Below are 25,473 nucleotides of genomic sequence, written 5' to 3'. Positions count from 1 at the left end.
TACTACACTCCTAACACCAACGAATGTGATTAGAAACATAGATAATAGAGCGAAAGTTGCTCTACCTCACCCCTAACCAACCAATGTGATTAAAAACATAGATAATCAAGCGAAGGTTGCTCTATCACACCCCTAACCAACCAATGTGATTAGAAATATAGATAATCAAGCGATTCCAGTTTCGAGAACGCCACAAGAAATTCTTGATAAGTTAACTAAGCATGGAGGAGATCTATATGAGAACGCCACAAATGTTAAACCTTGATAAATTGCTAAATAATGGAGAAGAACCAAATATTGTTTATAATATCATTTTTATTCATTGGCCTATTGTGGCTGTCACCTTAAGAGTGTTTTTATAGTTTTCAAAATCCTAATTCTATTGTAGGAAGGTGTAATTACAACATAGGAAGGGTATCTAGTCAAATAATCAAACCTGAATTACATTAAAGATCATTTTTCTAAATTATCTTGGAGAAATCTCCTTTCTAAATGGGCTGCACGAATTTGGCTTCTAATATAGGCCAAATTAATTTAAAACAAATTCCACAAAATACTAAAATACCAAAATAATAAAATTGACCTAAATGCAATTTGGCCATACATGTATTACGCGATTTGAAATTGTGTTGCGTGTTCACATGTATTGAAGAGAGTGTGGTTTGTTTCCTTATTCTCCCATACTTTCCAAATATAGTTCTCATCTCGTAAGCCTTGAATTGAGCGATAGTAACTTGATTTGTCATGATTTGAAGTTTTTCATTTTAAATCTTTTGAAACATCGTATTATTTCCTTGCTCGTATCACCATTTGCCCTTGGAAAATAAGGATTGGGGTTTGAAAAATTGTTGAAGTTTTGGTCTGATAGACTGTGTTTGGTTGCTGGAGTGGAACATTCCCATTCAGCCTAGGGAAGTCTATTCTTAGGCAAGTGACTTGGGACTTGAGTCGTATTGTAAGATTTCTATCGTTCATTGGTGCTTAGTAATTAGGAGGATGAAGGAATCTACGACAGACCTTAGAGAATATTTGGTTTGTCTGAAATGGAATGGGAATTGGAATGGAAATTGATGTCTATATTTGAGGAATTTTATTCAATGTTTATTTTCAAAATAACTAAATGGAATATAATGGTCGTCTACAAACTATAATTAAATATAGATGTTATTTCAACAAAAATTGAGTTTTTCAAATGTAAACATCTTACAAAAATTGGATTCCTTGTGAACCAATCAAGAATAGTGAAGTCCTTTTAAGAATAGCTTCCCAATCCTCTCTAAAAAATAAACCATACATAATATCAAGAACTTTTCCTTGTTTGATCATACTAAACATCCCTTTTTCAGAACAAAAGAAATGATTGATATCAATATTTTGATATAATTTTTTCTATTTTATTTCTATGCTATAAATGACTCAACTAAGATAATATCCAAATTAGTTGAGGTCAATTATATGAATTTGCTTATTCCTTTCTACTCATTTTATTGCCATATCTTTTGAAATATTTTATATATCAACTCTTTTCTCAGTACTGCCCTTCTTGTATTCTAATATCTTTCCCTCCTTTCTTATCCAGTATCTATCACTACTACAGTGTGTGTAGCACTCTATGGTGGTTCTCTATCTCTTTTGTATGCTAAACCTATGTTGTCTACTTTAGAACCTTTTAAATAGTACATAATCTTCACCTTTCTTTGATGTCCTCTTCTAGCACTTAAAATTTTCATTGGCTAATCGCACACCTTACCTAACTTGATTTTACTCCATCACTTCTTTTTCTTATCCTAGCTACTTTATCCATCTATGATAATAATTAGAGACAATATGAAGGAAAATGATTATGCATATGCAATGTGTGCATAAATATGGCACGAGAGATGCATAGCCATGAACCTCTAGATATTTATTAATTTAAAATGAGAATGTCTGTCTAGGTTCGCATAATTAATGGATTTGCTCTTTATGCTATTTAGCCATCTTTTAGTTAGTGATAGAATGGAAGTGTTTCTGAAAGCAATTGATTTGGTGGATTGATTTGAAGATTCATAGATATCTCAATATACTTGTAGGATAAAGGGACCTTCTAAAGAAGGTAATTTTGAAGCTCTTTGATTCTTTATGGCCTAATTGTTTTGAATAGTATACATGTTTATTGAATGTGATTTTTTATGTGAAGTAAGGTCTTTAACTTAATCAGAAGTGCATAAAATTAATATTGGTAGGAATGGGTAGTGTTGAGCATATTTCAGTTTTAACAAAACCTTTTTCTCAGGGTTCGCTCTTGGTTTAGTTTAAGATTTTCAAAATATCAGTATGTTCAGTTCAGTTAGTTTATTTGGTTTGCAAAACTGAAAACAACTGAAACAACTTTAATATTATATTTTTGTACTCTCTTTATATAAATATTATATCTAGATATAAGAAATATATTTGTGGTTCAATTTTTCGATTTCTAGCTTGGCTTTTTGTTTATTCTGGTCCGGTCTAGTTCAAAGCTCTACCAAACACTTGCATAACACTAGTGACAATGGCGAGTTAGAGTATCTTATATCCTTATTAGTTTGTAAAAGGTAAGATCTTGTCTGTTAGGATATAATTGTATAAGTTTTTTCAAGGCCCAGGGACTACTTATTTGCTGTATTTAACTTGAAGTGATGATGTTCAATGTTTTTCTGTTGAGTGTTGTTTGATTTCTGAACTTCTAAAAATAATTTTCTCTTGATCTATAATTGAATTTTTACTGTTTTAATGACAATACGGGTATGTATGAAAAGAACTGCACCACCTACCCTTTTTATCCTGTAGTTTTGATGTTAAATGTTGGTTTACATGCATTCACTGTCAGTTCTATTATGTCATTACTTGATCGACTGAATTGATATTACTTCGCTGTTATTTCATGTCTTTTACTGTGTTTTTCTCGTACAGGGTATTAAGGAGGGATGGTATGATGGGGCCAGCATTGCTTTTGCAGTTATTCTTGTCATTGTTGTGACAGGTTAGAGATCCAAGTGCAGTGTTCTATTGAATTAGAAATATTTGAAGCATACATTGCACTGGACTGTCAAATGTGTAGTACTTTATATATTACATGGGTACATCTTATCTCGAGACAATTTAAAATTTGATCTTGTCATGCATGTACAAACTGGTAAATGAATTGAATATTGATTACCACATTAGTCATCACATTGTTGTTGTCGTTCAATTATAGACGAAATTGGCTGTTTTGAGCTCAATAAAGTTGTGGAAGCCTTTAAATTGCTCATATTAATGCACATTGGTAATTAACATATCAATTTAATTTCTATCAGTTACTGCAAGTGTGGCAAAATGCGCACACAAATATTTGTTTGGATTGTGCTTATTTGCCTTAATTTTTTTTTCTATATTTTTGCAATTATGAGTAATGAAAAGACATATTAAGCACTATAATGAACAAGTATTAAGCACTTTGAATTTTTTGGGTTGTTGATCATTGATGTTTCATTTGTAAACTGAGTTTGTTCATAATGACAAATTGCTATGGGTCTTGCCACAAATTATTAATGGTTTTTGTTTGGGAAGATTTTGTTTTCTTGTTGAAGTAGGAGCTTCTGCTGTGTGGAAAATAAATGTGGTTCAAGCGTGTTGAAGGGCAGTACAATTTTGAGGGAGGGAATATCTTTTTGCATATAGCATGTCCTGTTTTTGATTGAGAATTTATAGTAATTTCTTTTATAGTGGCTTTGTGGATAGGTGGTTTGTTGACCATCTTACCTTGTTCTCCTTTTATATTCTTCAAGCACTGCACATACTGGAGAGTACTCATGCTTTTGGGATGTATGCTGAAGGGACCTCTATGCATTGTGGTTGTTGGATAATTAAGCTGCAGTCTAATTGCTGAATTAAATGTTTTTATCTGTGCACTACTATTACAAACTCTGCAGATATGACGTTTTAGAGCCATTGTTGTTCCTTTGTTGTTTAGATACAACGAGATGCATTTTCACAGCTTATCTCATTAGTTGCTTGTGAAATTCGTAATCTTTCTTGTCCAATATAGTAAATGATTGGAACTCTGCATTTTACACTCTTTGATAGGAAGGAAATTGGACATTGAAGAAAGTGATAGGAGGGAAAGAATGAATAGAAAAGGATGTATCACTAAAATATAGTAATGATTGGAACTCTGCATTTTACACTCTTTGATAGGAAGGAAATTGGACATCGAAGAAAGAGATAGGAGGGAAAGAATGAATAGAAAAGGATGTATCACTAAAATTTCTTTATGTTTGGAAACCAATGAAAATTGGCTTAAATTGATTGACCATAGGAATGCAAAATAATTATGGGTTAGTTTGGTCCTCCCCTTTCTCTTGTCAATTTCCCCCAAAATGGAGTGGTTTTTTAGCTGGCCCATCAAAACGGACACACTACATTTTCCCCATTCTAACCTACTTTTCTTCTTATTTCACAATTGAAAAAGTCGCCTCTTATTTTATCTCTCTTTCTTATTTCTATGTCGTTTCCTGCTCCCTTTTCATCTTCTTGCTCCTAGTACAGTAACTAGTTATCTTGTGTGATGAGAAAGACTAATCACGGGCAGTGAAGCCTCATTGGTGGTTCTGTATGACATTGCCGTGATTATATTATATGTTTGTATCTTTTGTTATTAATAGAAGTTACAAGCTTTGTGCTAAACCTAGCTAGTTTGTCTCGTTATCTATTGTATGAATGTGTACTTTGCTCTGTTTAGACTACTATTTTAATCTTGTTCTTTGGAAAATAATTTCAACTCTACGCTGCCACAAGAAAATAAAAATAATTTATTTTATGCTGCCATTTCTCTGTAGAAGAGAGTATCCTTAACTTTCTTCATTTATTTACAATAATCTTAATTTTCTTTACTTTTTGTCTTCAGCTGTAAGTGATTACAAACAATCCCTTCAGTTCCAAAATCTAAATGAGGAGAAGAGAAATATACATATGGAGGTGCATTTCTACCACAATAAAAAGTGCTTGTGACTGGATTTTGTTTCTTTTGCATGCAAGTAACGAAGAAACATTTGTGCAGGTTATTAGAGGGGGTAAAAGAGTTAATGTTTCAATATATGATATTGTTGTTGGAGATGTCGTGCCCCTCAATATCGGTGACCAGGTGAGTACATCAGCTCTCCATTCTTTGCAGTATATTTCACTTATTTTTTTCAGCATAATTTATGGACAGTCTAAATACATCTCTAGGTACCTGCTGATGGAATTTTAATCACTGGTCACTCTCTTGCAATTGATGAATCTAGCATGACTGGAGAAAGCAAGATCGTGAGCTTTTTGACCTGGTCCTTGCATGTGGTGGAATTGCTTACTTGTACCTTTTTATTCAAGTGATTATTCTGCAGGTTCACAAGAGTTCCAGGGAACCATTTCTGATGTCAGGCTGTAAAGTGGCTGATGGCAGTGGCACTATGCTGGTAAATTTCATTTTCTTCTCTCTTTGCCATTGCCTGGCATAATACTGTGTCCCTTTTCATAAAATGATGTCTACTTTATTCTCAACAGACCAACTATGTAGTTACTGTAAGGTATTAAGAAACATTTGGTTGATATTTCAAGAGAGATGAGGGTGCAGAGCTTTGTACCATAGTGTGGTATGTTGCAGTTTTAAAATTTGTACAGCCATAGCACATTATTTTTGGGGACCTTTTTTACACGTCTTTTCTCTTTTCAATTGTGGACCATACAGGCACAAAAGATGCAACAATATACAGACTTCCGCACTTCCATTCAATTTTCAAAGACATCTTCTATTTGATGTCCTTTGTTCACCAGACACGTACTTTAGAGGTTGCTATTAGGCCTTGGCAATGGGAGTATCACCTGACACAGATTCTTCCTCTCCCCTTCCATATGATATAAAATATCTTCCTATTCTTAGACTAGAGGGGCCAGGCCTTGGCAATGGGAGTATCACCTGACGGAGATTCTTCCTCTCCCCTTCCTTATGATATAAAATATCTTCCTATTCTTAGACTAGAGGGGTCAGAATGGATGAAAAACTTTATTCGTAAGAAATGCCTTTTGCATTAAAGAAGGAATACGAGTATAGGAAAAAGAATTTGCTTTATACTAGCGCAATATTTCATCAGCTAGCTCCCTTCCTGTTTGGAGATTTCTTCATCAGTTCATGGGATAAAAACCCTTCAATGTTGCCTTTTGTAGAAATATAATATTTGTTATTATCTTACAATAGAGATTACAATCTATTTATACATGAGAGAGTATCTAAACAGGAAGGAAAATCAAGTCTATGATTATGCAATCCCTAAGATTAAGCCACTGACTCATCTATCAATATTTACTTCCTATATTAACATATTTACTTTCTATAACTTATAACACTCCCCCTCAAGTTGGATCATAAATCTTAATCATGCCCAACTTGTTACATATATAATCAACTTGAGTCCCATTCAGAGCTTTAGTGGAAATATCTCCTAATTGTTCTCCAGTTCGGATATGTCCTGTTGATATTATCTTTTGTTGGACCTTTTCACGAATAAAATGACAATCAATCTCGATGTGTTTAGTCCTCTCGTGAAATACTGGGTTGGAGGCAATGTGGATAGCTGCTTGATTATCATACCACAACTTAGCAGGCACCGAATTTGTGAACCCAACTTCTTCCAACAGTTGACGTATCCACAAGATTTCACAAACGACTTGTGCCATGGCTCGATATTCAGATTCAGCACTAGAACGGGAGACCACATTTTGCTTCTTATTTTTCCATGAGATCAAGTTACCTCCCACAAAAACACAATACCCAGTAGTTGACCTCCTATCAACTTTCGAGCCTGCCCAATTAGTATTAGAAAAGTATTCAATATTTGAGTGTCCATGGTTACTATAGAATAGGCCTCGCCATGGGCCCCTTTAAGGTAACAAAAAATCTGTCTCAGAGCATCCCACTGGGCAACAGTAGGAGAAGACATAAATTGACTTACCATACTCACTGAATATGCAATATCAGGACAAGTCACCGTCAAATAATTCAGCTTGCCAACTAATCTTCTATACCTTCCAGGATTTGCAAATGGCTTACTGTCTTCTGTGGTAAGTTGAAGGTTAGGGGTCATTGGGGCACTACAAGACTTAGCACCCAATTTTCCTGTTTCTGCCAACAAATCAAGAACATATTTTCTTTGAGATAAGAAGATGCCTTTCTTACACCGCATAGCTTTGATTCCCAAGAAATATTTCAAGGAACCCAAATCCTTTGTATGAAACTGTGTTTTAAGAAATTCTTTTAAGGATGTGATGCCAGCAATGTCACTTCCTGTAATAACGATATTATCCACATATACTATAAGCAGAATTACTCCACTATCAGAATTTCTATAAAACACTTAGTGATCACACTTACTCATCTTCATTCCAAACTATTGAACCACCTCACTAAACCTGCCAAACCATGCCCGAGGACTCTGTTTCAAGCCATAAAGGGATTTTCGAAGTCTACAAACCTTACCTGACGGGGAGCAACAAAACCAGGTGGTTGCTCAATATAAACCTCCTCCTGAAGATCACCATGAAGAAAAGCATTTTTAATATTCAGTTGATGCAAGGCCAATCATGAGTAGCCGCCAAGGAAATAAACAATCGGACAGATGCGAGCTTGGCAACTGGGGAGAATGTATCAGAATAGTCAACTCCATAAGTTTGTGCATAACCTTTGGCCACTAAACGGGCCTTGAGGCGAGCAATAGATCCATCAGGGTTTACTTTCACTGCAAACACCCATTTGCACCCAATAGCCCGCTTTTCTGGGGGCAAGGACATCAACTCCTAAGTACCATTAGTGTCAAGGGCCGTCATTTCCTCTTCCATTGCAGCACGCCAACCAGGATGGGACAAAGCCTCAATAACAGTTTTGGGAATTGAAATAGAATCTAAAGCAGTGACAAAACAACGAGAAGAGGAGGATAATTGATCATAAGAGACACAAGATGAAATAGGATAAGTGCAAGTACGTTTACCTTTGCGAAGAGCAATGGGCAAATCCAAATCAGACAGTGAAGGATCAGTGGGAGCAGGATCGGTCAACGAAGAAGTGGGTAGCGGAACGGAGTCAGAGTCTTCTAAGCGTCTAGAATACATATGAAAGATGGGAGGGCGACCTGGCACATGAGCGAAAGGTGTAGGAGTAGTCTGAGGAGATAGAGAGCGAACAGTGTATAACAAGAGGTCATCTTCCTCCTCCTGGGTGTTATAAACAGATGATGGCGGAAAAAACGGAGTGGACTCAAAGAATGTTACATCCGTAGACACAAGATATCAATTCAGATCAGGAGAAAAACAATGATACCCTTTCTGACGTCGAGAGTAGCCAAGGAAGACACGTTTGAGTGATTTGGGATCCAATTTAGTAACCTGTGGACGAACATCACGAACAAAACAAGTACAACCAAAGATACGTAGCTCAATAGGAAACAAAGATTTAGTGGAAAACAAAATATTATAAGGGATATCACCATGAATGATGAAGGCATGCGATTGATCAAAAAACAAGTAGTGGATACAGCATCAGCCCAAAAACATTTAGGTACCTTCATTTGGAATAAGAGGGCTTTGGCTACTTTAAGAAGATGTCGATTTTTTCTTTCAGCAACTCTATTTTGTGAATGAGCGGTAACACAAGAGGACTGCTGAAGAATCCCTTTTTGTAACAAATAAGATTGAAATTCCCCAGAGAGATACTCTTTAGCATTATCACTTTGTGAAGAATTTTAGGGAAAATTTTGAGTATTGTATTTCACTTTTTAATCTTTACAATTGGTCTACATGACTATTTATACGCAGAGAATCATATCTAAACAGGAAGCAAATAATCAAATAATAATTACAGAGATAATTAAGGATCCTAATCAGATCAAATCAAATCCCTAGAATTAGCTAGGATTAGTAAATAAGTCAACACTCCCCCTCAAGTTGGTGCAAAGATGTCACACATGCCTAACTTGCAAATCAGATTATGGTAGATCTTGTTGTTAAGCCCTTTAGTAAATACATTCGCAAGTTGCCCCGTAGAAGTCACATGAACTAGGCTCAAGACACCGTCTGTTAATTTTTCTTTAATGAAGTGCCGATCAATTTCAATGTGCTTGGTTCGGTCATGTTGGACTGGATTTTGTGCTATACTTATAACAACTTTATTGTCACAATACAAGATTATCTTGTCTCTCTCGGACAATCTCAACTCTTCCAATAACTTCTGCAACCATAAAAGTTCACATACTCCTTGGGCCATTGCTCTGTATTCTGCTTCCGCACTTGACCGACCAACAACACTTTGTTTTTTGCTCCTCCAGGTGACAAGGTTCCCCCCACAACTGTGCAGTAGCCAGAGGTGGATCTCCTGTCATCGAGAGATCTTGCCCAATCTACATCCGTAAAAGTTTCAATTCGGAGGTGACCATGTTTGGAGTAAAGAAGCCCTTTTCCTGGCGCAGACTTAAGGTATCTCAAGATGCGAAGTACAGCTTGCATATGAGTCTCGCGAGGGTCATGCATGAATTGGCTGACTAAGCTAACAGCATAGGCTATATCCGGTCGAGTGTGTGAGAGATAAATCAACCTTTCTACCAATCTCTGATATCTTCCGATATCCACGGACTCACCAGTTCCTGCTTTCAGCTTGTGATTACTTTCAATGGGAGATTCTGCTGGTTTACACCCCATCATACCAGTTTCTTCCAAAAGATCCAGAATATACTTTCTTTGGGAGATGAAAATTCCTTTTTCTGATCTAGCCATCTCAATACCTAGAAAATATTGCAGTTTTCCCAGATCTTTGATTTCAAATTCCTGGGCCAACAACCTCTTTAGTTGAGCCATTTCTTTTTTGTCATCACCTGTCACCACTATATCATCAATATACACAATAAGAAGGGTGATCTTACCCTTATGATGTTTGATAAACAGAGTGTGATCAACATTGCTTTGTTGGTAACCAAAGGACATCATGGCTCTGCTAAACTTGTCAAACCAAGCTCTGGGAGATTTTTTTAGCCCATACAAAGCCTTTTTTAATTTGCACACCTTTCCTTGTGTCTTCTCGTCAGCGAACCCAGGAGGAATTTCCATGAACACTTCTTCCTCTAAATCTCCATGGAGGAAAGCATTCTTCACATCAAACTGTTGCAAGTCCCAGTCCAAGTTGGCTGCGCAAGATAACAAAACTCTAATTGAGTTCATTTTTGCAACCGGGACAAATGTCTCTTGGTAATCCACTCCATAGGTTTGGGTGAATCCTTTAGCAACCAATCTGGCTTTAAACCGTTCAATTGTGCCATCAGCTTTGTATTTCACTGTGAACACCCATTTACAGCCAACGAGTTTCTTCTCAGGTGAGAGAGTGACAAGCTCCCAAGTCTCATTTTTAGCCAATGCTTTCATCTCTTCAATCATTGCTTTCTTTCATTTAGGATCTGCAAGAGCTTTCTTCCAATCCTGTGGAATAGACACAGAGGAAATAGACAAGGCAAAGGCTCTATAGGAAGGAGATAAAAATTCATAAGAAACAAAGTTAGAAATAGGGTGTTTAGTGCAAGATCTGACCCCTTTTCTTTGTGCAATAGGTTTATCTAAGTCATTGAAACATTCAAGAGTTGTGGGTAACTCACCAGAAGAAAGAGTTGTGGGTAACTCACCAGAAGAAAGAGTTGTGGGTAACTCACCAGAAGAAAGAGTTGTGGGTAACTCACCAGAAGAAAGAGTTGTGGGTAACTCACCAGAATAAGATTCTCGACTCCGAGTAGACTGCATAATAGCTTCTTCTGCCTTGTCTCTCCTTGAATACCTTCTCAAATTTGACTTGTCCAAACGACCAGTTCTTTCTCCCTGATTGGACATCTCCCTTTGTCTACTAGAACTCAAACTTTCTAGTTGAACCATATCATTCAGAATCACAGAATTCGGGATCACCTCTTCTTGCTCATTATTCTCCCCCTGAAGAGGTGAGTGGGTGGTACTGAAGTAGGGTTCAGTTTTTCGGAAGGTAACATCCATACTAACGAAGTATTTCCTAGAGGGAGGATGATAACACTTGTATCCCTTCTGTGTTGGAGAATACCCAACAAACACACATTTAAGGGCCTTGGGATCCAGTTTTCCTGCCGTCCTAGTATGGACAAAGCAAACATACCCAAATATTTTTGGTGGAACAACGTATGAATTCTTCCCTTGTAGAACCGCCAAAGGACTCATAAAGTTAAGGGTCTTGAGAGGCATTCTATTGATAAGATAAGCAGATGCAATAATTGCATCTCCTCAATATGCTTTGGGTAGATTCATGGTGAACATTAGAGATCGAGCTACCTCCAATAAATGCCTATTTTTCCTCTCAGCAACGCCATTTTGAGCACTAGTATAAGGACAACTAGTCTGGTGTATTATCCCATTACTCTCCAAATAAGCAGAAAAGCTACTATCCATGTATTATTTTCCATTGTCAGTTCTCAAAATTTTCACCTTAGTATCAAATTGAGTACAAACCATCTTATGAAAGGATTGAAAACAAGAAAAGACATCACTTTTAGCTTTAATCAAATAGACCCAAGTCATTCGAGTGCAATAATCAATAAAGGTGACAAACCATCGATTACCAGATAAGGAGACAGTTTGAGTAGGCCCCCAAACATCAGAATGAATAGTCGCAAAAGAAATTTGACTTTTATTATGACTCAAAGGATAGGATGTTCTAGTGTGTTTAGCATACTCACAAGCATCACAAAATAGAGAATCAAACTGAGTTTTAGCAAACAAATTAGGATAAAGTTTTTCTAAGGTAAAGAATGATGGATGCCCTAACCGTCTGTGCCACTGTATTATTTCCTGATTGACATCCTTATTTTCTCCAAAACAGGCTTGAGATATCGAAGAACCTGGATCACCCTCCAACATATATAAGCCATCATGCAGTCTACCATTACCAATCCTCTTTCCTGTTTGAAGATCCTGAATAACACAATGACCAGGAAAGAATTCAATTTTACAATTAAGGGCATTAGTGATCGCACTAACAGATAAAAGGTTGACAGGAAAGTGGAGAACATGGAGGACAGATGATAATTTAATATTGGATGTGCATATAACAGAACCTGTTCCGGATATGGGAGTAAAAGAGCCATCAACAATTTTGACACTATCTTTGGTTAGGGAAGGAAAATAATTGAGAAAGCCTTTAGAAGAACCTGTCATGTGTCTATTCGCACCAGAATCGATAATCCATGGAATATTATGAAGAGATGAAGCATTACCTAACTTTACAAAGTCAGATGTGACACTAAAGAATGAGTAATCAGAGTTAGGAATCGAGACTCTTTTACCTTCTGCTATCGACACCCTTTTACCTTCTGTCATTGACATCCTTTTACCTTCTGCCATGGTAAAGGTTTATAAACTGTGACAGAATAGGAGGTATCCAATGTTGTACACAGAAGAGAGCCCAATCGATTCACCAAAAAGACCGGGTAGCAGCACGGGAAGGCCGGAAAGATGATCGGAATCGTCGCCGGAGTGATCGGAGCAGCAAAGCAGTGACAAGCGATGGGTCACGCGCCGGGAAGTGCCGGGTCACGCGCCGGGAAGGGGTGGCGCGTGAGCCTCACGCGCAGGCTTTTCCGGCGTCGAAGCTGGTTGATCGGCCGGCGGCAGTCCGGTAGTTCTCCTGGTGCCGGTGGTGAGAGAATGAGAGGCTCCTAAATGGGTTAGTACCAAAAAGGTAGATCTAGGGTTTTGAAACCCTAAAGAGGAAAAATTGAATTTGGACCCAAAAAAATCAGGAAAAGGCTCTGATACCATGAAGAATTTTGGGGAAAATTTTGAGTATTCTTGTATTTCACTTTTTAATCTTTACAATTGGACTACATGACTATTTATACACAGAGAACCATATCTAAACAGGAAGCAAATAATTAAATAATAATTACAGAGATAATTAAGGATCCTAATCAGATCAAATCAAATCCCTAGAATCAGCTAGGATTAGTAAATAAGTCAACACTTTGCAATATACGGATGGAAGTATTGAATTGGGTTTGGATTTCAGCATAAAATGCACAAAAAATAGAAAATAATTCTGAACGACTCTTCATTAAAAATAACCAAGTAGTACGAGAGAAATCATCAACAAAAGTAACAAAATACTTAAAGCCAGACTTAGACACAACAGGACAAGGACCCCAAACATCTGAATGGACTAACTCAAAGGGGGACGAAGCCCGTTTATTGACTCGAGGCAGTGTAGGTAAACAATGATGTTTGGCAAATTGACAAGACTCACAATCTAGAATAGACAAAGAATGAAATTGTGGGTATAACTTCTTCAAAGCCGAGAGACAATGATGCCCCAAACGACAATAAACATCAAAAGGAGTTAAACGCGTGGAGCATACCAGAGATTGGGGAGATCGAGATAGTTGCTGATCCAAGATGTAAAGACCCTCTGACTCGCTCCCTCTACCAATAATTTGCTTCGTCGAAAGATCCTGAAAAACACAGTGATCAGGAAAGAATGAGACACAACAATTCAATGCACGAGTGAGTTTACTCACGGAAAGCAAATTAAATGCGAACTTAGGGAGACATAACACAGAGGATACAGAAAGAGAAGGGGTTAAGTTGACATGACCAGAACCCATGACAGAAGATTTAGTGCCATCAGCAAGAGTAACATAAGAAGGCGATGTATGAGACCCAAGATTGGACAAAAGGGTAGAATTACTTGACATATGATCGGTAGCACCAAAATCAATAACCCATTTGGAAGATGAAGACACAAGACATGCAGTAGAGTTACCTGACTCGGCAATTGCAGTGATAGAGGAGGAATTAGAGGATTTTAGAGATGCCTGGTATTGGATGAATTGTGCATACTCATATGCAGATATCAAAATTCCCTGATCGGAAGATCCATTCAATTTGTGTTCCGTGATTTTAGTCATCATAGGAATCACATCAGTTACGGTGGTGGTTTTAACTTCAGCCATAAGGACAACCAACCCAAAACGATAGCAACAAAAGAAACATAGAATCAGAAAACAGTACCCGGCGTGAACAGTACCCCGTGAACAGTACCGATGAACAGTACCCGTGAACAGTACCGATGAACAGTACCGATCAACAGTATCCGTGAACAGTGCCGATCAACAGTACCCGAATATGAATAGTACCTAAAACACCTCCACCCAACACCCAAACGGCAAACAAACTTCAGATCTGACAAGGGGACGGTGTGGCAACACTAAAGACGGTGAAATCCAAATGTTACCCTTTATGGGTAACCGAAATGAACAGAGCCCTAGGTCTCAAAAAAAAAAAAATTAAAACTTGATGAGAGAGAAAAAATTAAATCTCTATGAGAAAGGCTCTGATACCATGTAGAAATATAATATTTGTTATTATCTCACAAGAAAGATTACAACCTATTTATACATGAGAGACAATATCTAAACAGGAAGGAAAATCAATTCTATGATTATACAATCCCTAAGATTAAGCAACTGACTTATCTATCAATATTTACTTTCTATATTAACATATTGACTTTTTATAACTTATAACACCTTTTTTTTGAAAATATTAACCGGCCCAAAGGAGGAAACAAGGGAAAAAAAATGGAAATTCTGAAAGGTTTATTGTGAGTTGATAGCTTTATAAAGCTTCATAACCAAAATTTAGAGTACTCTGTGGATCAGATTTCATTATCGAACACACTCATATATATATGTATTTCTCCATTTATTATCTATCAGCATAAATTTATAACTTTTCTTTCCCCATTACCTAACCCTGCCCACAAGGTTTTTTTTTTGTTAAATTTTACTTTTTTCACAAGATTTTCCTGTACCTATAAATCTTAGCAGTGATTTGCCTGGTAACGATCTTTCTAATGTATTAAACTGCTCTGTCAGGATGAAATGTCAAGTACATATATTTTTATAGAAGGTTCAGTTTGCTTTATTCTTTTTCTCTTTCCCATGAGTGTTTGATCTCATACACATGTTTCAGCTACCTGTTTTTGTATTTTTCTCGTATTGTATGATTTTCCTAAAATTGTTATAGGTGATGCTTTCACCTAATGAGGGGGCATTACAACTTAACTCGTTTAATGACACTTAGAACCTACCTTTTCAGTTCAAGTACATAAGAAACCTCTTTTTTCCGAGCAAAAATAAAAACAAGGAAGCAAAAGGTGGTCTCAACTTTTATTCGTGGCTTACTTTCATCTTCTTTACAGGTGACAAGTGTTGGTATTAACACTGAGTGGGGGTTGCTTATGGCTAGCATTTCAGAAGACACTGGTGAAGAGACACCCTTGCAGGTTGCTTTTCTCATCACTGTTTTTAGTTAGGTTTGAATTGGTTTTTATAATCTGTGCTCATTTTTGTGAATGATGACTGGTAGGTGCGCTTAAATGGAGTTGCGACTTTTATTGGTATTGTTGGACTGACTGTGGCTCTGCTTGTCTTGGTTGTCCTTATGATCAGGTAACTGGTGCTTTTTGTCTCCGAGTGTGTGTGGATATCTGTGTTTATGTACATTATTGTTCATCCAATTTATGTTCCAATAGATTCTTTACTGGTCATGGGAAGGATCCAGATGGAAAAATTCGGTTTAAAGCGGGTAAAACTAGTGTTAGTGATGCAGTAGATGGAGCCATTAAAATCCTTACTGTGGCGGTACGTGCACTTCTAGTCAGATGCTAGTCTTTATTCACTTTTGTGGTCAACTGATGTTTAGAGTTTTTAGGTCACCATCGTTGTAGTTGCAGTGCCTGAAGGTCTTCCTTTAGCTGTTACTTTAACGTAAGTTTCTTTTCATAGAAAACGTCTCTTATGTATTTTTAATTTTGTGTAAACATCAAAATACTGTTCACAATAGTGCATTACAATTTACACCATCACCTCCTCTCTTGTTATCATTTGAAGTGGTATGGGTTATTGATTTCTGTATCTGATTAACTTCCACCTTTTATGGCAAATAATGCTAGTTGACCACGTTTGCTGCTTCCATTGTGATATCTTTTGGATTTGTCCATTCTTGTTTGCATTCTAAAATTTTCTTTATGACAGTCTTGCCTACTCTATGAGAAAAATGATGGCAGATAAGGCCTTGGTATGTTTATTTTCCTTATTTTTTACTTTTGGTTTTTACTTTTGGTTGTTTCTTTTGTCAAATTTGACTACTTGTGCTCAATAGAGATCAAATTGCAGGTGCGCAGGCTTTCTGCCTGTGAAACCATGGGTTCTGCAACAACCATTTGCAGTGACAAGACTGGAACTTTAACCCTGAATCAGGTAAATTGTTATGTACTTTTATGTGTGTGTGTGTGTGTTTTTTTGCATAGTTCTATATGGAGAAGTGGAAGAGATTTTGATACTATTTCATTTTGTATCTGTTTAGAGTTTGGACCATGTCAATTTAGTGGATGATAAGATTTTAAACATTGATTATATTCTGTGTATCATGTTTGATTTGTTGCAAGGAAAGAGTTTGCTGCTGCAATTCTTTCTTTTTGATCAAAGAGATATGGACAGAGTTCTTCTAGTTGCAGGAGGGTGTTTCATGCTTCTTGATGTGTTTTAGAGATTTATGGAAAAGGGGCAGGGACTGTGATGCAATTCCAGTTTGTATCTCGTTAGAGCTCAGACCATGTCAATTTAGGGGATGATAAGCTTTTAAACATTGATAATATTGTAGGCCTACGGAAATTGGGTATGCTGTGGAAGAAAATTGTCTAGGAGCATGTTTGATTTGTCACAAGGAAAGAGTTGCTTGCTGCAACACTTCTCTGTTTGATCATAGAGGTGTGGACAATTTTTTTTCCTTAATTCCCCAAGTAACTGTTTCTATTATTCACAGATGACTGTTGTTGATGCTTATGTCGGTGGCAAAAAAGTTGATCCTCCAGAAAATAAGTCACAGTTGTCTCCTAAGCTGTTGTCATTACTTATTGAAGGCATTGCACAGAATACAAATGGCAGTGTTTTTATTCCTGAGGTAAGTACACTTAGTATTTTTTGTACGAGCTGTGTAACCAAGCAGAATTCAAGCTAATATACACCATGATCTGTTTCATCATTGCTCTTTGGCAGGGTGGGGGAGACCTAGAGGTTTCTGGATCACCAACAGAGAAGGCAATTCTTGTTTGGGGAGTCAAGGTTTCTTTTGTAACTATGTCTTTTTTGTCAACTAGGTGAAGTTTGAATTCTTAAACTAATTATGGTTACCTTTTTCTTTATTTATAGATGGGCATGAATTTTGATGCTGTCCGATCAGAATCTACTGTTATTCATGTTTTCCCATTCAACTCACAGAAAAAAAGAGGCGGTGTAGCATTACAACTGGTAATCTTACTTGATTGTGATAGGGAAGATTAGTTGGCTTATTATTAAGGGTGTGCTGTAAGAATTGAAATGCATATTAAAGCTACCAAACCAAACAAATTAAGGGAGTAACCAAATCAAACAAAAATTTTCGGTTCAGTCCATCTGTTTCTTCCCATTTCAGATCAAACAAATACCCAACCACAAATCCCATGATTTCAACTAAAACACAACAAACAAACACAATTCCAACAATCTAAAATGCAAAATTACGTTTAAAAATCACCTTTTTTTTTTCTTTGGAAGAAGAAAAGACATGGGAATCTTTTTGACTTTTCTTCACCTTTTTTGCTTTTCCCTTGATATTAGTAGTATATAATAAATTATTTTAGTATTAGTAGTATGGAAATAGAATATTAATATAAATATGTTATAAATAATATTTGTTTATTTATCAATAATATTTATCTACAGAAAATTAATATAATATATTTAGTTATATTTATATTTTTTATTATATATTATATTATTAGTCTGTATTAGATTTATATTCTATATTTATATTTTATATCAACTAATATTATTATTTATTATTGTAGATTATTCTATTATATTATTCTATTATGTAGCATAAATATAATCTATATAATTTAGAAATTTTAATATTATTTTACTATTAGTTAATATTATTATTTAATTAATTATCACTTTTATTATTATTATTATTTAATTATTGATATATTAATTATATATTTATTTAGTAAGGCATCATCTTGCCTCCCGCCTAAGGTGATAGGAGGCTTTGTCACCTTATGGTTACCTCTTGCCTTGATAACATTGAATTGCTACCCTCCTATGTGGTACTATATCTAAGCATGTTCGAAGCTAATCTCCATGGGCATTTGATGGTTGTAGGAATTGCACTATGTTAATAGTCCTTAAGTTTTTTTTGATAAAAAATAATTTTTAATTTACATGAAAGATCAAATACAAGAAATTAAAATGTATTCTTCTAAAAAAACAATAAAATGTTATTCAACTTAAATACAAGAGATTGAAATGTAATAAAAGGATTAAATTTTATAAGGACAAAATTTCTCTCCTTTCCATAAAAAAGACTAGATACATTTCTTTCCTATTTTGCAACTAGTTATATGAGTGGCATATATATTTCTCTTCTTTCCATCCTCCTATATGAGTAGGATTGAGCTTTTTCTTGCAAGGGTGTAGGTAGGAAACATATTTGAGGTGAAGGGGGTGAGCAAAAATTTATTTCCCCAAGAGGTGAATTTGGTTGGTCAATACCAAATCGTGTTTGAAAAGACTTAAAATAAGGAGAAAATTTTAAAGCGTAGTATCAATATGGATTGTGATTGTGACTTCTCGTGTTTATGTAATATGACTTGGGCAAGTCCTAAAAGATTATTACGACTTGCTTAAGTTTTTGGCTAACTTGAGTTTTATTTCTTTGTAACATACAAAAATCAATTTTAAATAGCTAGTCACTTAAAGAAAATTATGGAAAAGATTTTTGGGCTCCTTCAAAAAATATATATTTTTTTCTAATGTAAGTTCTATATTTAATGCAGAAATAATTTGGGCTTCAAAAATTTTATTTATTGTATTTTGTTTTAGAACCATGCAAAAATATTTTTAAATGTCAAAAAATTATGAAAATTTACTTTTGAATTCTTTATAACATTCTTCAAGTTTTTACCATAAAGTTTCTGTTTTTTTGATGCAATATTAAATTTAGGGTTTGTTGAAATAATATTTTCTTCTAATTTTCTTTTTGAGTCCATGGATAAATAACTTGAGAATTTTTAGAAAATTCTCAAGAATTATATTTGATTTTCCCATGGTCTTGATTTTTAACAAAAAAAGTTGTATATATGCAAAAAAAAAGAAGGTTATATATATGCAAGAATAACATTAGTGACTGGACTATTAGCGGCCAAACTCGCGGCGATTTAAAAATAAATTCTTACCCCTTCTCTAGATATATTTTGGCTAAAGGCCTAATAAGTCCTTAAAGCATTTTCTAATAGCCAAGCTAGCCCTTCAACAAAATTTGCAGTTGACTATGCTATTGCTTGAAGAGACTGCTACCCAGAACGTTCTACCTGGCATAAGGGGATAAGCTTCAATGGAACTTGCTAGATATTCTGTCACTTGAAATTCTTAGGCTCTCGGGGCTAAAGGACTTCTTTTCAGTTTCAAGAACCTGTTCTTCTCGGAACTAGAGGACAAAGCTAATGAACATGAATTCTTTGGATTTGCCGTGCTAGGTGTTCCTCTTATTGCGCTAAGTCCAGCTAATAAGCTCTTTTTCTACAAGCATGATATCAGCCCAGGCCTTAGGAACTCCATTGAGATGAGAATATAAGAGTTGGATTTTCATGGTGATAGAGATGAGAAATTAACGGATGTTATATCACGTACTGTCACTTGATAGAAATTGGGTAGACTTTATCTAAAATTTAAATTTATGAGGTTTATTTACTCAAAATTAAAATATTAAGAGCATAATTTAACCCAAAATTTAATGGAGGGCTAAATTGAATATTAGAGTGTTGAATCCCACATCGGTTGTGGAAAGGGGTTGTGTACCCCTTATATGGGCTATAGGCAATCCTTCTCCTTGAGCTAACTTTTGGGGTGGATTAGGCCTGGTCCAAATTTAACATGGTATCAGAACCTCCCCATCCGATGTTGGGCGCCTTATAAATATGCTACGCACCAATAGGAATTATGGGCGTGGGGGTGTGTCGAATCCCACATCGGTTGTGGAAAGGGGTTATGTGCCCCTTATATGGGCCATAGGCAATCCTCCTCCTTGAGCTAGTTTTTGGGGTGAGTTAGGCCTGACCCAAATTTAACATAGAGTATAATTTAAGGGCTAATTTGAGTCTTTTGCCTATATTTTTTCTAGATGCACCCTTTTGGAAAAGAACCCGATAATATTAATATTCTAAGAATATGAATGGGCATTGAATTCTTGATCAAATGGTTTGTCCACTTGCTTCCCAGATGACATCATTATTTTTTTTAACCTGTTATCTTTGTTGAACTAGTCATCAAGGGTTTCAAAAAAATGGACCGAGGTAGTGCAGTACAGTTTCTGTACGTAGGGATGTTTTTTTACATTCAAGAAGTTGATGGGGAACCATAGTTCTTGCTCTTTCTCTACATTTTTCCAAATTTACTATGTATGAAATATTGGAAATTTGTTTGTGATATTAAATGTAGGAAATTGTTTAAGCAAAAAGTTGTCTTGTGTATATCTTTTTGAAACATATTTAGGAATACAGCTTTATAACTTGTTATTCCTCAACTTTCTGGATATATGTTTTAAGTTTGGAGTTTTTCATGAGTAACTATGATTGAGTCATACTGTCGCACTTGTGATGACTTCTTGATTTTAAAATTCTATTGCATTTACAGCCTGATTCTGAAGTTCGTATACACTGGAAGGGAGCTGCTGAAATAGTCTTATCCTCATGTACAGCTTACATTGATGGAAATGATGACATCATCCCAATGGATGATGAAAAGGCGAGTTGAAAAGCCCTACTTTCTGATTTTTCTATTTGTTACAAATTGAGGGTCATAACTCATATTTCTTTTAAACCTAAATGTTATTTTATCCTTTGCTTTTTATTTTAGGCAAGTTTTCAATTCATGTTTTGTTTACAGGCTCTTCTTTTCAAGAAAGCTATCGAAGATATGGCAGCAAGCAGTTTGCGCTGTATTGCTATTGCATATCGATCTTATGAGATGGACAAAGTTCCAGTTGGTGAAGAGGAGCTGAGTCGATGGTCATTACCAGAGGATGATCTTGTTTTGCTAGCTATTATTGGCTTAAAGGTATTAATTCCCTTTGAAATCACACTGAACCATTGTAGTGCAACATTTTTATTTTTCACTGTAGTCTTTTTATTTTTTATTTTTTTTTCTCTAAATTGATCACTGATGGATTTCTTTGTATTTGACATTACTTTTTGTTCAACATTGATTCTTAGAGAGGTGACACAGTAATGTTTTATTTTAAAAAGAAAGGAGATAGCTGACTTTTTGCTATCAATAACTCTATGTATCAGCTATTCTATCAAATTCTTTTGTTGATAAAATACAGTCCACAATGCCAGATTAAAAGTATCCATATGCCTTGTAGAGTTTTCTTATTTTTATTTCTTTATTTAAATGTCATGAAGTAGTTACATTATGTTAAAAAAGAAATTCATACCCTATTTTATGTCGGCAACACAAATACATACTTATATGAGTGTTATGTAGTTTTCCATGTGAAAACATTGTGCAAGGTTTAAAAAAAAAGATATTTTGGTAATGAATGTACTTGATTAAATTTAGGATATGAATTAATACACATCAGATGCATTAAGATTTGTCCTACGCATATTCTAAAAAGTAAATAATTTTAGTTATTATAGATTTTATATAAAGAGAATCAAATCTATTTATATTTTAGCTTGACAATTATCGAAGAGGTCACTGAGAGATGGTATATTGGGATATAAATGATAGTGGTGTTTTTGCTTTAGGCATTTTGGTTCCATTTATTTTTGAAATTTAGAGCTATGCCATGGAATTCACTTGCAAGTGGGAATTATCCCAAGTGAATCGAGTTTGATATAAATGAAATGGAATTTGAAATAAATAGTTTTTGAAGGATAAATTTGATGGGTGGAATTGCCAATGGGTGTCATAAAATTTGTGGATTCATTTCTTCCCAAGACTACAGAAATTGTGAACATGTGTGCAGTATGCTAAATTTTGTTGAAATTGCATGCAGGACCCATGCCGACCCAGTGTCAAAGAAGCAGTGCAACTATGTCAAAGCGCTGGTGTGAAGGTACTTCTGTGATGTCAAATTTGATATGTTGAGAGCATGTTACTGTGAGCGATGAAATATTTCTCACTTGTTTGTTGTAATATTTGCTGTCCTCTTTATTGGTTTTTATTTTATTAATTATTTTTGAGCTTGTATAATTTGAAATTGGGAGTGGTATTTTGTGACAATATGTAAAATCCCATGCATTCTTTTGTTTGGACTACTGAAAAATGGGGATTAGATATATGCTTATAATTGTTTTCTACATGCTCTTCTGAATCATACATACACAATCAGCTTGATTGTGTTGTTTTTCCGTCCTAATACTTTGGATATATGTTGCGATGTTGATTGCATGTCCTATATCAGTCTATTTTGGCAATGCCATATATCACATATCCAAAGCATTGATGCTGTATTGCTTATGCAGATTGCTGTACATTTTGAAGACCTAATGTAATAACAAAGTAAACTGTTTTGGTTCCATTAGGACATTACCTTTGTGGTTGGAGTTGGATACCTGTCATATGGAGTGGAGAGGTCTCAAACCCCTACCCAACTCCCTGCAAATGATTGAAATTGACATAATCATCAATTAAAGAAGACTTCTGTACCCTTTTCTATTACTGAAAACCCTGGTATCTTCTGTATGAAACTATTTGATATGGTTTTGATTGATGCCATGGTATTGGTGTGGCTTGTTCATGTCTTAAGTCATTAAATAAAGTGGAACCTGTTAGTTATAGCCTCCCCATAAAATAAATAGTTATACAGTTGTCGTTTTGAAAGTTGCAAGCATATGAGATTTAGTGTTGTCCGTTGAATCGTTGCAATCAGATGAGTGCACTTTCACAGTCGTTCTAATGTTGGCACACTATATCATGACAAGCTGCGGATCTAATTTAAAAGAATCTTCTATTTCCCCGTCTTTCCATAGGTGCGTATGGTCACTGGCGATAACCTTCAGACTGCTAGAGCAATTGCTTTGGAATGTGGAATACTAGGTTTAGATGAAGATGCTGTGGAGCCCACCCTTATTGAAGGAAGAGTTTTTCGAGAATACTCGGTTGAAGAAAGGGAAAAACATGTTGAGAAGATATTGGTATGAACTATGGGTCCATGTTTGAAATTCTTTCTGTTCGTCTTGCATCTTTCATATCCTAATAGTTTATCCAGGCGATAAATTTGTTAATTTTGACACAAGCACAATATACTCTGTAGGTAATGGGACGATCTTCTCCAAATGACAAGCTTCTGCTTGTGCAAGCATTGAGAAAAAAGGGACATGTTGTTGCTGTAACTGGAGATGGTACAAATGATGCTCCTGCATTGCATGAGGTTTGTTCAGTTCTTGTATTTGAAATCCATGAATTATTTGTATGTTGAAAAGATTTTGTTAGAGAACTGGAATTGAATAAATAGTGATCAATAAATTGCAACTATTGCTTGGTTTTCGATCACTTGAATCTCTAGTTATTTGGTTTTTGTTTTTATGTCAACAGATCACTTGTGGTCACACTATAATATTTATGATCTTAATAATTCTAATCTTTCTGTGTTGTTCCTTTTCTTCAACCATTCTTCCAGTGTTGCTCTTTTTCTTCAACTGTTTGTGTGGGGTGTGCACACATGCACTTATGTGTTGTTTCCATCTTATTTTTATTTTCTTAATTTTATTTTTGTTTTTTGTCATTATTATTAGTGTCATTGTATGTTCAGGCGGATATCGGCCTTTCAATGGGCATTCAAGGAACAGAAGTCGCCAAGGAAAGCTCAGATATCATTATCCTGGATGATAACTTTGCTTCTGTTGTGAAGGTTTGTTTGGAATCAAAAGTGTCAATGATATCCAATTATGGAGCAGGACTAGTGTCAGGTTTTTGTAATTCCTTGTTTGCAAATGTTGAATTTCATTGGTGAGATCTCAGCCTTGCTATTCTGCATTCTATTGCCATTTATGCAGAATAGTATAATTACTCTTGAACCCTCTGCCTGCTATTCGGGTCTGATTAAAAAAAAAAAACCTCTTGAAATAAATACAATATTCGATTTTTTCAATCAGTGGAAGTACCAACACATTAGATTCTGTTGTATGTAGGTTGTTCGATGGGGTAGATCTGTGTATGCAAATATTCAAAAATTTATCCAGTTTCAGCTCACAGTTAATGTTGCAGCTCTCATCATAAATGTTGTGGCTGCAATCTCATCTGGTGATGTGCCATTAAATGCTGTTCAGGTATGTGGATTCATCTTTCCAGGAGAAAAGTAGATTGTCAGACGTACAACATGAAAAATAAAGGCGTAACGTTTACACTTTTTTTTTTTTTGCATACTTGGGTTAATCTTTCTCCTCTTGCTGTACAGCTTCTCTGGGTTAACCTTATCATGGATACTCTAGGAGCATTGGCGTTGGCCACTGAACCACCTACTGATCACCTAATGCATCGTTCCCCTGTTGGTCGAAGGTAAGAATGTTATGATGGCTGCTCCTTGACGTACAAATGTTATATCATCATAATTAGACTATCTCCAAGAATATGGTAAAATGGAGCTCAAAATATCTATAGCTGAAGGTGAGCTATGTTGGATAAAGCTAGGATATTGAAGTGGTTGCTTGCAGCAAGACTCTTTAGGTGGGTTTAGCTAGGGTTGGCCCTGATCCTTGGCCTTATTGTGTGCCCCCACCAATCAGACATAATCGAGTGGGTAATCTAAAAGTTAAAAGTGGTTGGATATACAATATTAGCATGATATTTATAAGCAAGGGCTTGATATTCATTTATTTTTCAAATTCTAATATTCTTTCTTTTAAATTATTGCACAGATTTTTTTAGTTGGTTGACATGATCCTTAAGTTTAAGGTTCAACTTATCCAATAAGTTTGGATGGTACTTCAGTTACAACAGAAATTTATGCTGCTTTTTTTTTTAATCTTGAGAAAATGGACTTGGTCTAACTTACATTAAAAGCTAACTCAAAAGCTGACACAAATGGGGAGGAGCATCCAAGCCCTCAAACCAATACGGGACTAACACACCCTCCTCACACCCACCCAGTGCCATACACCTAGAGTGTGGAACACTTATGTGAGGCCCAATGTAGATCGAGAGGCTTTGGTACCATCTTAATAAAAAGGACCAGGTCTAACTCACACCCAAGAACTAGATCAAGGGAGAGAGAGAGTGTCCAAAGTCTTATAAGAGTGTCCAAAGTCTTATAAGGAGCATATTATCCTATATCAAACCAATG

General features: G+C 35.6%; 1 protein-coding gene across 11 annotated transcripts in view; it reads left to right on the top strand.

Moving 5' to 3' along the window:
- LOC110618156 (calcium-transporting ATPase 10, plasma membrane-type) overlaps positions 1–25,473 on the top strand; it is a 51,123-nt gene that overhangs the window by 20,640 nt on the left and 5,010 nt on the right. For all 11 annotated transcript variants that reach the window (XM_021761227.2, XM_043957274.1, XM_043957269.1 and 8 more), the window contains 22 exons: positions 2,932–3,001; positions 4,907–4,977; positions 5,060–5,143; positions 5,230–5,307; positions 5,385–5,456; positions 15,284–15,367; positions 15,451–15,533; positions 15,617–15,725; positions 15,796–15,851; positions 16,119–16,161; positions 16,260–16,343; positions 16,909–17,046; positions 17,142–17,207; positions 17,295–17,393; positions 20,817–20,927; positions 21,069–21,239; positions 22,186–22,245; positions 23,162–23,326; positions 23,446–23,562; positions 23,944–24,042; positions 24,323–24,460; positions 24,589–24,689. In XM_021761227.2, coding sequence (XP_021616919.1) covers positions 2,932–3,001; positions 4,907–4,977; positions 5,060–5,143; positions 5,230–5,307; positions 5,385–5,456; positions 15,284–15,367; positions 15,451–15,533; positions 15,617–15,725; positions 15,796–15,851; positions 16,119–16,161; positions 16,260–16,343; positions 16,909–17,046; positions 17,142–17,207; positions 17,295–17,393; positions 20,817–20,927; positions 21,069–21,239; positions 22,186–22,245; positions 23,162–23,326; positions 23,446–23,562; positions 23,944–24,042; positions 24,323–24,460; positions 24,589–24,689 — 2,099 coding nt within the window. The remainder of the gene's footprint in view (positions 1–2,931; positions 3,002–4,906; positions 4,978–5,059; positions 5,144–5,229; positions 5,308–5,384; positions 5,457–15,283; positions 15,368–15,450; positions 15,534–15,616; positions 15,726–15,795; positions 15,852–16,118; positions 16,162–16,259; positions 16,344–16,908; positions 17,047–17,141; positions 17,208–17,294; positions 17,394–20,816; positions 20,928–21,068; positions 21,240–22,185; positions 22,246–23,161; positions 23,327–23,445; positions 23,563–23,943; positions 24,043–24,322; positions 24,461–24,588; positions 24,690–25,473) is intronic.

Source organism: Manihot esculenta, chromosome 6, assembly GCF_001659605.2.
Source record: "Manihot esculenta cultivar AM560-2 chromosome 6, M.esculenta_v8, whole genome shotgun sequence".
In the NCBI taxonomy this organism is placed as follows: Eukaryota; Viridiplantae; Streptophyta; class Magnoliopsida; order Malpighiales; family Euphorbiaceae; genus Manihot; species Manihot esculenta.
This window is presented reverse-complemented; position numbering and strand designations above follow the sequence as displayed.